General features: G+C 46.1%; 1 protein-coding gene across 1 annotated transcript; it reads left to right on the top strand.

Moving 5' to 3' along the window:
- The first annotated feature begins 3,051 nt into the window (after positions 1–3,051).
- Positions 3,052–3,882, top strand: LOC147095782 (uncharacterized). The gene has a single exon (XM_085974009.1). It carries the CDS (start codon positions 3,052–3,054, stop codon positions 3,880–3,882), a length of 831 nt encoding a protein of 276 aa, XP_085830135.1.
- The last annotated feature ends 9,368 nt before the right edge of the window (positions 3,883–13,250 follow it).

Here is a 13,250-nt window from a genome sequence, read left to right as displayed (position 1 = left end):
GGTGCAGTAGTTTTAAGGACGGAGGGGTCAAAGGTTGTTTTTTGAGGCTGGGGATGATGCTGGCAGATTTGAGGGAAAGGGGGACAGTACTTGAGGAGAGAGAGCACAGTTAACAATATCTGCTAACATTGGAGCCAGGAAGGGAAGTTGGGTGGTCAGCAGTTTGATGGGAATAGGATCGAGGGAGCGGGAGTTGGGTCTCAGAGATAAGATGAACTCGGAGCGGGCATGAGGCAATAAATTGAGAAAATAGAGAGAGCTGCGAGTTCAGGGCTAGGCAGCGGGAGAGCCTTGGGGGAAGTTTGGCTTGGTGGGCCAGGGGAAAGGAGGGTAGCGACAGAGTCAGCTGAAGAGATGGTCTCAATCTTCATCACAAAGAATTCCATGAGCTCCATGCACTTGTTATTGGAGGTGAGGCTGCAGATCATTAGCCTTTAGGTACAGTGCATTTTTAAAAGATATTGATCAAATAACCTTTCGGGGAACGACGGTTCACTCAATGGTCGACCGTGCTCCACTGGTCTCTTCTTCTTAGGCAGTCCCGCAGAACCAGGATGACTTGCTTCCACACTAAAAATGAGTTCCCAGGTGACTGATGTCTGATGAGTCCAGTGCGGGACCTACAGTCTCTGTCACAGGTGGGGCAGATGGTGGTTGAAGGGGCGGATGGCTGTGGTGCTTGGGTTATGGCTCCTTAATGGCTCTTGCACTTGAATGAAAGATGCAGCCTTTGTTTTAATTCCCCTCCCAACTTCGGTATTGTCCCTCCTGAAGTCAATACGATTTGCTCTATCACATTCAGGTTTTTGTCTGGTTACCAAGTACACTTTGACGGTGTCATGCTAACGGACGGGGTCATATTTTATTCCCCCTTCTCCTTTATTTCACCTTTTAATTTTATAACTGAAGCGGTGGAGCCTTTGGAGAATGAATCAAAGCACCGTGTCACCAAAATGCGGCAGCGTATAACAGATTGAGAGACTGGGTGTGGGATTCGTTAGCCCCGGTGCCCAGTGCCGCCCCAGATTTTGCTTTGTTGAATCAAGTAATCATTGAGTGCACTTTAACCATTGATTTGGAAAAAATATATGTTGTAATGTGTTTGTTCGAAGGCCCGTAGCTAATGTGAGCCCTTATGTAAGAGCACCGTGTCCCCGGGAGGATTGGATCATGTATAAAACAGCGACCGTTTACTTGCAGTGTCTTTGTGGCCAACCCCAGCAATTGGCTTCCACGATTCTCTGGTTCATGCAGGAAATGGGACACTCCGCCGTTCTCGACGAATCAGTGATTTGCTATCCCATTCTTGTCTTTGTTGGTGTTCCCGGTAAGTATATATTAAGTGGACCGTCATTTGAATGTATTGCTGCTTTCTCCATGTGCGGTTTGTCTCCGTGTCTTCGTTCCTTGCTTTGCCAATTAATGGTCGCAATTTATTGAATAAAAATCTCTCACTTTTCCTCAATTGCTTTAAAATGACAACGTTGGTGATAATCGAGTGCTCCCTGAAAGCGAGTTTTCTCCTTTGTGAGATGCCTTCCAATCTGATGCCTGGACTGAGAGTGATGATCAGATCTAAGATGCCTGGGCACACCACGCAAAACTTTAACCTGTCTTTTTTCTCTTACAGATGTGGACACTCATGTCGTGCCTCTCTCCCAAGATTTTGTTTCCCCTGACTCACTAAACTTTTCTCACGCTGTGAATTGAATTTGTGGGCAACTTTAACATAACCCGTCCTTGGGGAAATGGACGGGAGCGGGTGCTACGCCGGTCTTACTCCCCGACCGATTGTACTCTTCATTGAAGTCGATGGTCTACAACACCTGCATTCCAATCGATCCTTAGGTTAAAATTACACCTTCTGTGTCCGAATATGAAATCAAAGAAGCGGCTTAGGGTCTATTTTAATCTACGGTGTTCTCTCCCTTAACACAATGAAAAGGCTTCTGATCAGAAATGGGTCTCCCAAAAGATCATTGAACAAATCTTGAAGCTGTCACTCAAATCATGTGACAAATGAGCGGGCCAATTTCCAGCAACTTTTAAGCTGCACTCATGGTTTTTTTTCTCGACTGAGGCCAGTTAAATGCGCAGAGAGCAGCGAGTGAACTTGGTTCTGACGAAGGGTCATCGACCTGAAACCTTAACTCTGTTTCTCTCTCCACAGATGCTGCCTGATCTGCTGGGTATTTCCAGCATTTTTGTTTTTATTTTTGGTTCTTGTTGACTCAGAAATGCACCCAGGGAGACCCAGGGAGGGATCGGTTGCAGTAACATGCCTTCTGTCTCACAATTCGACACAATCCAGGACAAAGCAGCCCGTTTGATTGGCACTCCATCCACCACCTTAATCATTCACTCCGTCCTCCAGCAGCGCACCATGGCTGCAGTGTGTACCATCTACAAGATGCACTGCAGCAACTCGCCAAGGCTTCTTCGACAGCTCCTCTCAAACCCGCGACCTCTTCCACCTAGAAAGACAAGGGCAGCAGGCACATGGGAACACGACCACCGACAAATTCCCTTCCAAGTCACACGCCATTTAAAGAATCAAGGAGGTTGGGAAAGAGCGGGAATATGGTTCTGCGATAGAGGATCAGCCATGATATATTGAATGGCGGAGCAGGCTCGAGGGGCCGAATGGCCGAATCCTGCTCCTATATTTCTCTGTTTCTTTCTGTGTTTCTAGGTTTCTACCATCCTGACTGAGAAGTATATCACCGATCCTTCATTGTCGCTGGGTCAAAATCCTAGAACGCCCTACCTAACAACACTGTGGGAGTACCTTCACCACATGGACTGCAGCAGTTCAAGAAGGCGGCTCACCACCACCCTCTCAAGGGCAATAAGGAATGGGCAATAAATGCCGGCCTTGCCAGTGATGCCCAGACCCCATAAGTGGATAAATTCGAAAAATAAGCAATGCCGAGCGGGTGTGATTTTCTTTAATTGCTATGTTTTGATTTTCCATTGTTTACAGCGAACCTGATGTCAATTGTGATCCTGTCCCGGGGAAAGTGCGGCCTCTCCAAAGGAATCACTCGTTACATGGCGGCTATGGCAATAGCAGATCTCATGGTCTGTCTCTTCAATGTAAGCGTGGCAAGCATCTTTCGGTATCATTTCCCACATTCATTCTTGAACTACACCATAGTGTGTCGTCTTAGTTCCTTTATACAAGTCGTTAGTAGCCAACTCTCTGTCTGGTCCACACTGTCGTTCACCTTTGACCGCTTCATAACCATTTGTTGTCAGATAGTAAAAGTAAAATTTTGCACTGAAATAATTGCCACTGTGGTTCTAACTGCGGTGTGTGTGCTCAGCTTTTTGATAAACATTCCAGTTTATTTCCGTTTTAATCCCTACTATATTGTTGGGGATATAGAGTGGGGCTGTCATACAGTAACGGGATATGTCTCTTCGCCGAGATGGATAGCTTACAAGTGGATTAGCACCTTAGCTTCCCCATTACTTCCATACCCTGCGATGTTACTGTTGAGCTCGCTCACTGCCAGGCACATCTTAGTGGCCAGTAGAGCTCGCAGAGCCCTGAAGAGCCGCAACACTGGGGAGAGCAGCAGTGATCCTGAGATGAAGGACCGAAGAACATCCATCATTCTGCTCTTCACTATCTCGCGGTGTTTTATTGTGTTGACGGCGCCAGTTACTATAATACACATTTCTGTCAGTCTCACGGAGATAATTACATTCACTGGTTCAAACTCACTTTATTTGGCGATCAGGATCACCCTTCTGTTGAATTATTTGAGCTCTTGCACAAACACCTGCATTTATGCGTTGACCCAGAGGAGATTCCGGGAGGAGGTGAAAAAAATGGTGAAATACCCGTTTATTCTCATTCTTAAATTATGCAAGTAATGAAAGTAACTGCACATAAAATAAACCCTATTTCCCGGTATCCAGCTTGTTGTTGCTTGATCAATTTGGCTGAGGCAGGTTCCGCATGTTCTTTCTCATCCCACCACATCACCAGTTGTCCCACTTCCCTTATTTGCAAGGAGACGGTAGTTCTGCTGCTGTTGTGAAACACGCCACGGCGACTTCACAACCTTTCTCCATTCTTCATCTTGAGAGGAATACACAGCAGACAAGGATCCCCATTGGCCCTTGACATAATGTAGAAAATCCCTTATGGACCCGATGGCCGAAGCTTTCAGAGATACAATGGGAACTTGCCATCAGCTTCATGTGTGAGGACATCAGGGACTCATTGGGAATATTGCTTCTGCATCCAGTCTGTAAGGAAAACAGTATGGTCTCTGTGTGTGTGAAGATATCGGAAACACGACGATCGGATATGTATTTCTCAAAAATGTAAGGAACAAAAAGTGTTTTTTATTCTCACAAAGCTCCAGACCGTTGTCCTGACTGGAAATTGACAGACACAGGAAGTCACATCAATGGGTGCGCGCGACCATGTAGGAATTGAACCATGTTGTAAAATAATGGGAATCTGGACTATCTTTTAATTGAATTTATTCTTAGAATGTGGGCTTCGCTGAAAAGTGTTGGCTATCTTGTTGAGTTAAGGGTTAACAATCAAACCGCCTTGTATCTTAGAGCAAAAGACATTCCACCATAAACAGGATTACGGTAGCATGGTGGTTATGTTACCAGACTAGTGAATCAAATGCCTGGAGTTATGACCTGGATTAGATGTGTTCCAATCCCACCACAGAAGCTGGGGGATATAAATTCAGTCAATTAATTTAATCTGGAATTAAAAGTATCAGCAATGGTGACCATGAGACTTGTTATAAAAAAACCCAGCTGGGTCCCTGATATCCTTTAGGAAAGGTAAACTGCCATCCTGACCTGTATGTGACTTCCAGACTGACAGCAATGTGGTTGACATTTAACTACCCTTCACCACACAGACTGCAGCGGTTCAAGAAGGCAGCTCACCAGCACCTACTCAAGGCGATGTAGGGATGGGCAATTAATACTGGCCCTGTCAGAGATGTCCACGTCCTGTGAATGAATTAAAAAAACAGCAGAATGCCTTAGCAAAGTAATAAGTGACTTGGACAACATCGAACGTGAGTGCTTAAAGTATAACTTTAGTGGCTTGTGAAATAACAATAGGCAATGGATTTATAAACTACAGTGTAGAAATGATGTTTAGGAAGCTAAGCTGTTAAGAAAACGACATCTCAATCGAATCCAGAGTATCTGGGTCAGGAAGTCTTGTTTGAGCGAAATATCTTTGAAGTAAACAATTAAGGCTGCTTATGTAAATAGACTATCTTCCACGGATTCAGGAACAGGTACATCAGGAGGTCTTATCTGTGACATGTACCTTTGATGCAGGCAGAGTAAGGTGTATAAAGGAGCAGGGTGTTCAACAGCTAGTGGGAGATCTCTATAGAGAAACAGAAAAGCTACTCTCTGTATGCAGTATAGACTGATCACCTATGCTGTATATGAATAAAGTCTGTTCTGTATGCGCCACCATCAAGTGTCTCGTGCTTACTCGAAGCGTGTTGTTGTAAACCAGAAAAGGAAGGAGTTTGACAAGCAGTTGACCTAACAGCAAGTCCGGCCTTTATTGCCCATCCCTAGTTGCTCTGATCAGGTTGTGATTGACCTTCAACTTGAACCGCCGGTAGCAGTTTAATACAACTGAGTGGCTTACATAAGAACATAAGAAATAGGAGCAGGAGTAGGCCAATCGGCTGATTTGATCCTAACTGCCAATCTACTAACACAGAACCATCTCCTGAATCTAACAGAATTAGAAACACGAAATAGGAGCAGGATCAGGCTACACGGCCCCTGGGCCCGCTCCGCTACCCACAGGGCCATGTCCGATCCGAACCTCGACTCATGTCCAAATTCCTGCCCGCTCCCCGTAACCGTTAATTCCCTTTGCTTCGAGGAAACTGTCTATTTCTGTTTTAAATTTATGTAATGATGTAGCTTCTACAGCTTTTTGGGGCAGCATATTCCATGGACCTACCACCCTCTGAGTGAAGTAGTTCCTCCTCATCTCAGTTTTAATAGAGCAGCCACTTATTCTAAGACTATGCCCCCTAGTTCTAGTTTCACCCATCATCGGGAACATCCTCCCCGCATCCACCCAATCCAACCCCTTCACAATCTTATATGTTTCAATAAGATCGGCTCTCATTCTTCTGAACTCCAATGAGTAGACTCCCAATCTACTCAACCTCTCCTCATATGTCCATCCCCTCATCCCCGGGATTAACCGAGTGAACCTCCTTTGTACTGACTCGAGAGCAAGTATGTCTTTTCTTAAGTATGGACACCAAAACTGTATGCAATATTCCAGGTGCGGTCTCACCAATACCTTGTACAACTGAAGCAATACCTCCCTATTTTTATATTCTATCCCCCTAGCAATGAAAGCCAGCATTCCATTGGTCTTCTTAATCACTTGCTGCAGCTGCATACTAACCTTCTGAGTTTCGTACTTTCCAGTTTCTTGCCATTAAGATAACAACTTGCTCTACGATTTTTCCTGCCAAAGTGCATAACCTCACACTTTCCATTATTGTATTCCATCTGCCAAATCTCTGCCCACTTACTTAGCCTGTCTATGTCCCCTTGCAGGTTTTTATGTCCTCCTCACTCACTACTTTCCCTGCCATCTTAGTATCATCTGCAAACTTTGATATGTTGCACTCGGTCCCCTCCTCCAAATCGTTAATATGGATTGTAAAGAGTTGGGGACCAACACTGACCCCTGTGGAACACCACTAGTTACTGATTGCCAGTCTGAGAATGAACCATTTATCCCAACTCTCTGCCTTCTGTTAGATAGCCATTCCTCTATCCAGGTCTAGGTCACTTCTGAAGGCAGGTAAAGAGTCAACCGCATTGCTGTGGGATGGAAGTCACTAATAGACTAATAAAGAGGGCAGGTTTCCTTCCCTATAGGACACCAGCGAATCAATTTGGTTTTTACAATGGGCGAGCTTCGTGGTCACCTTTACTGCTTTTTATTTCCAGATTCGTTCCCTAAACAAATGTAAGATTTTCAAACGGCCATGGTGCGATTTGAATGCGGAGGCTCTGATATTACTAGTCCAGCAACATGGCCACTACACTAGCTGACCAATCCGTGAAGCTGAGCTTTGGTTGTAAAAGAGTCGTTCAAATTAGGATGTCATGGTTTGATTTTTGGTGGTAGGAGTTCAGCAATTAGATTCAAAGCTCAAGGGTTGGTGGGGAGTGGTGGAAATATTGGGTGGGGTCCACTCTCCTGGTCAAATTCAAATGACCCCTCTTCGAAAGTTTCATTGGCTGTGCATATGATATCTTCATTCATAGGGACCAAAGGACATCTTCCCCTTGTGTGTATAATATCATCACTCATCAAGACCGAAGGGAATATTTCCATTGTGTAGATAATGTATACACTCATAAGGACCAAAGGATATCTACCCGTTGTCTATTGGATATCTTCACTTTTAGGGAAAAGAGGAACTGTCTGCATTTTGTCAAGCACCCATGGGAATATGATCCCCCTGTGTTTTCGAAGAAAGATGAACAGTTGCAAAACGTTGTAAAGTTTAAGCTATTACAAAGCACTCTATCAGTAACATGTTTAGAAGTTGAGGAGGAGATTGAAATCGGGAAATGAAAAGATCAGAACGACATTAGCAGAGTGTGACTAGTTGTGAGCCCAGGGAGCGGTATTGGGGCACACCTTTCCACTATATTTATAACTAAATTGGATAAAAGAATTAGAGAGCTGTATATATAAGTTGGCTGATGAAACCAACTTAGGTGGCACAGTAAATAGCATAAATCAGTGCAGAAAATGCGAAACGGGCATTGATAGTTTAATTAAGTGGGTAAAACTGTGGCAGATGGAGTTCAAGGTAGGAAATTGTGAGGTCTTCCATTTTTGACCTAAATAAAGATAGATCAAAGTATTTTATGAATGGCAAGAAGCTAGGAACTGTGGAGCAGTAGAGAGGTTTAGGGTCCCCAGTACATCAGTCAGTAAATGCTATTGGACAGGTACAAAAACAGTTTTGGATATTAAGGGAATCAAGGGATATGGGGATAGTGCAGGAAAGTGTGTAAGAATTCGTAATAATTTACAGTTCTGATGATTATTTTTTTTTTTGATTAAAGAATCCCTGGGCGTTGGGCTTTTAAATTTCCAGGGATAAAAATGGCTGTCACCATATGGCCGCAGACAAAGGACAATGCTTTGTTTACAAAGCAATTGAATGCTATTAGCATTTGTTTGTATATCGAGCGGATACATCTAAACTGCAGAAGAGACTTTTGTATCTTGAATGGGATCCGTTTAAGAATTGAATGGGTTTTTAAATCACCCAGCACTGGACAATAGAGCAGTTGTATTTCACTTTTGTTTCAGCCCAGGGAGCTCCGGAAGACACATTAACCCAGTCTAACCACTCTGTGTTAGCCAATCACAGCTTTCTCTTGGGTATTGGACCCTTTGGGCGGGGAATTTTGCACACAGCCCTTGCAGGGCAGAATGGCAGGACCTCACCAGGTAGAAAGATAGCTGCTGAGAAGCTATCTCGCTCTTTACTTCGCTGGACCACAGGTGAGCAGGGTGTTCTGACTCCTCGGCAAGGCCACCTAGCTGGAGTTTGGGGTGGTGATTTGAGGCAATTGCTAAGATTGTTTAAATAACATTGTAGCCATTGTATCCCTCGTTTTCGCCGTCTGCAACCCCCTGTTATATAGTTTTACTGTAATTACTGTGTTCGTGTGGTATAGATTATTCTTTTGATTGTAGTTTATTTAGGTAATAAAACTTGTTTCGCTCATCCAAACCACTTGTCCGTTTTAATATCATTAATTATAAGTTCCTCCACTGAGAACTGAAGGAGGGGTAGCGATTCAAAACCGCTGTTTGTAAATTGGTTTAGAGTGCAGCAGCAAAAGGCTGCTGGCCAGGTAAATTAGCATAAACCAGTTAAAAGATGCCACCCTTACAAATGGCGAGCCAGCCAGGAGTGGAGGCAGTTTTTGATTTAATAAGTGGTCTGGATCTGGAGAAAGTACCAGCTTTTGTGTCTCTCGTTTTCAGTATGTGGGTAGCCCTGCGAATTTTAGCGGCAGTTTATAGGCTGACCTATCAGGGTATAGGTGGCTGGGTTAAGGAGGGTGAGAAGACGGTGCAGGAGAAGGTAGAAGAGGCCAAGAATTGGGAGTCACAGCTTGAAAAATGCCAGGCGGAGGTAGAACGCCTCAGAGAGGTGTATGAGGCCAGAGCTAGTGGAATGAGGGTGCGGGAAAATGCACGCCTCATACTAGGGGTCACGAAATGCCAGGCATTTATAGAGCGCATTGTGCAGGAAGTAGCAGAGGCTAGGGACAATGAGATGAGGCTACAAGAGGAGAATGCACACCTCACCCAAGAAGCTAGTGAGGGAGAGAGCCATGCGAGAGACAAGACAGAGTTCCTAAGATATCAAATCATAGAAGCAAAGAGGAGCGAGATGAGACTGCGGGAAGAGAATGCCCGACTCACCTCAGAATTAACAGAGCCGCAGGAGAAGGTTAGGGAGGAAAAGGCAGCTGAAAAGCTGGCCTGTGTCCTAAGGTTTGAGGAAGCAGATCATGGCCCCTGTAGGGCAGAGATAGAAAGCCTTAACATGGCTTTAAATGCATCAAAGGGGATGATTTGTGGGATCAGCCTGAAGGCAGGTCAGCTGGACTTTACTGGTAGCCGAAGTAGAACCCTCCCACAGGCAGCACCCAGAGCGGAGCTGGATTGGGAATTAGAGACCCCAAGACCGCAGCCCACAGCTCCGAGTCTTGAGGAGCTCTGGCAGCGAGGATGGGGTGGACATAGGGTGGTAGGAGAACACCAGCAGGCCCCGCTAGGCAGGTGGGGACCAGGATCAGTTTACCCCCTCCAACAACGGAGGTACGTTCCGCCCGTGAGGAGTGAGCCTGAGAATAGGTGTCCTCAGCCCACAGAAAGTTCGAGTTCACAGGCAAGCACTGTGGCTTGTGTGGGGGAGGAGCCATTCATGTTCAGAGTAAGCTGATTAAGCCAGGGAACAGGGAAGGAGAGTTCTGGGACCCCTGTAGAGCAGGTCCAGTAGCAAAAATCCGGGACAAGGGAGGCACACAGGGGTTAGTTTTGGCCCCAGAAAAAAGGCAGGTCCAAAATTCCCCAGTTAAAGCCACCTGGGTGAGGGAGCATGAGTTTGCTGTCCATTCAAGTTCAAGTTCACCGCCTGTAAAGACAGGCACTGTGGCCTGTTTAAAGGGACCAGCTTCTCAGCCAGCTTCTAGAATGGTCCCCCCCATGATGTGGGACCCTGGGGGGGCAGGAATAGCAATCCCTCTTGCAGGAGACACAGGGAGGGAGCGAACACCAAGTTTTAAACATGGGGAGGGAAATTTCCAGCCACCAGCAGCGGGTGGTGAGAGTATACCTGCCCCCAGCACAGGAGTGGGCAGGGAAGAGCAGACAAACCCAGAGAGAGATTTGCACCGGCAGGCTGCCAGGTACATTATACAGTGCGGGCTATTTGGACATGGGGGAGAAGGTTCCCAGCCAGCTGGGGCTGTGACTCAAGCTCACGGTCCGCCAGCCAAAGTTTCCCCCAAAGAGACACTCCTCAGAAGGTCTCAGCGGGTGCCCCAGCCTAAGAAAGCATAGTCCACCACTTTACAGTGGAGTAGGGCGGACTCCCAAGCCAGGGAGAAGCCAGAGAGCAGAGGCCCCCACTCAACAGCCATAAACTGCGAGGGACCAGAGACAGGAGGCAGTCCAGCTTTGCTGCAGCCAGCAGCAATCTGCGACGGTGCCAGAGATTAGCCTGGCCGTTCGGAGACGGGCGGCATTTGTATTGTAGCTATCTGCATAGCGTGCTTTTAAGGTGTATTTGAAGTTTTGTTGACATAACTAGGTTTAAGTTTAAGTTTAAAGAGTTTAAGTTTACATGTGTGCCAAATGTTTGCATTTTGGTCCGAGGTCGAGGGACCCGACCATTTCACCACCTAAGGCAGCAGGTCAGTGAGACCTGGCTGCGTGTCCTTTTAAGTTTTTGCAGGAGATTGAAAAATGAAGCAGCCCTGTTCACCCAGCCCGAGCTGGGCACCGAATGAAGATATGGAGACAGAATGTTGGGGATCACCTCGCCACCGGACGAATCCAGGAGACCACGCAGCGATCTTTGGGAAAAACCAGACCGTGTCCGGAGGAATTTGCCTACACCACCTATGGGGCGGAGATGGCCCCAGCTGGGTGGGGCACGGCCCCCAACCCAGCACTATCCTGACCGAAGTTCACTTGCGGGAGACCTCGCTGTTGAGGAGTCACGATGGGGAAGTGCGGGCGCCTTGTGATAGGGACACGTTCCTCGGGGGTGGGTGGTGATGGCCCGGGAAAGATCGTATAGAGGAGGGGGAGACCCAAGAGTCACGTGGGTGCGTTCGGGGAAGGGAGGAACTCACCTGGGGGCCCACGGGCAAAGTTAGTGCAAGTGTGGCTGGGGAGGATGAGTGGGTGGCCGGATCTGGGATCCAAGCTTGTGTGGGGCCAGGGAGAGCCGCCACAAAGGCACCCATCATCTTTCTGCAGTCATTCGAGGGAAGACGGGAGGGGGAAAGACTGGGAGTCGAGATCCCATGCTCCCCGGTCTCGGTCTGTGCTAAGATTTATTTTAAACATGAGGGGTACCCCGCCTCCACAAAGGGACAAGGGAACGGCTCGGGGCTGGTGGAGCAGGCTGGTCTGTAAATCCATTCTGCCTGTTTTAAAGTTTAAGATGATTAAAGGGGGGTGGAAGGTACTTTTACTGCTCGAGTGGGAGGAGCAATACACACTCGAATTTCGCGACCCATCATCGGCACGTGATGGTCGGGGTTCATTTAAGCATGTTGTTTAATTATTTTTTGTATTTTGCGTTGCAGCCCCAAGTTGAGCATAGCCGTAGGATCCTCTCCGTGCTTGGGACCTGTTTGTGACAACTCCAAGTTGAGCAGAGGCATAGTACCCTCTCTGTGCTTGGGATCATTTTGAGTACATTGTGTAACTAAGATTGCAACATTTTGTAATAATTTATGATGTAAAAAAGTGATTGTAAATTTGGTTTACACTGCATAATTTTAGAGGCGTGTAGGGGTATGATACACCTTATTGAAAATGGAAGTATCTGTAAGATGCCTACCATACCATGGTTTTGTTTTTCTTGAATTTAAGGGGAATAGACGGGATGGGGATCAGTGGCAGATAGCTATTACGTAAATACAGGGGATGGTTGTTTGTGAGGGGTCAGGAATCATTGCTCATTTCTTCAAGAGGATACGACAAGCAAGCTGGAAGTATCCAAGGGCGGACTGTAAGAATTCGTAATAATTTACAGTTCTGAAGATTAAATTTTTTTTTGATTAATGAATCCCTGGGCGTTGTGCTTTTAAATTTCCAGGGATAAAAATGGCTGTCACCACATGGCCGAAGACAAAGGGCAATGCTTTGTTTACAAAGCAATTGAATGCTATTAGCATTTGTTTGTATATCGAGTGGATACATCTAAACTGCAGAAGAGACTTTTGTATCTTGAATGGGATCCGTTTAAGAATTGAATGGGTTTTTAAATCACCCAGCACTGGACAATAGAGCAGGTGTATTTCCCTTTTGTTTCAGCCCAGGGAGCTCCGGAGGACACATTAACCCAATCTAACCACTCTGAGTTAGCCAATCACAGCTTTCTCTTGTGTATTGGACCCTTTGCGTGGAGAATTTTGCACACAGCCCTTGCAGGGCAGAACGGCAGGACCTCACCAGGTATAAAGATAGCTGCTGAGAAGCTATCTCGCTCTTTACTTCGCTGGACCACAGGTGAGCAGGGTGTCCTGACTCCTCGGCAAGGCAACCTAGCAGGAGTTTGGGGTGGTGATTTAAGAGAATTGCTAAGATTGTTTAAGTAATATTGTAGCCATTGTATCCCTCGTTTTCGCCGTCTGCAACCCCCTGTTATATAGTTTTACTGTAATTACTGTGTTCGTGTGGTATAGATTATTCTTTTGATTGTAGTTTATTTAGGGAATAAAACTTGTTTCCCTCATCCAAACCACTTGTCCGTTTTAATATCATTAATTATAATTTCCTCCACTCATAACTGAAGGAGGGATAGCGATTCGAAACCGCTGTTTGTAAATTGGTTTAGAGTGCAGCAGCAAAAGGCTGCTGGCCAGGTAAATTACCATAAACCAGTTAAAAGATGCCCCCCTTACAAGTGGAGATGAGGAAGAAG

The sequence above is a fragment of the Somniosus microcephalus genome, unplaced genomic scaffold (genome assembly GCF_052327205.1).
Source record: "Somniosus microcephalus isolate GS21.2 unplaced genomic scaffold, FLI_Smic_1.0 unresolved_chr1, whole genome shotgun sequence".
In the NCBI taxonomy this organism is placed as follows: domain Eukaryota; kingdom Metazoa; phylum Chordata; class Chondrichthyes; order Squaliformes; family Somniosidae; genus Somniosus; species Somniosus microcephalus.
The sequence above is the reverse complement of the archived record's forward strand: the minus strand, read 5'-3'. Positions and strand labels throughout refer to the sequence as shown.

Coding starts and splice junctions, on each gene's coding strand:
- LOC147095782 (XM_085974009.1), top strand. CDS start 3,052: ATGGCGGCTATGGCAATAGCAGATCTCATGGTCTGTCTCTTCAATGTA.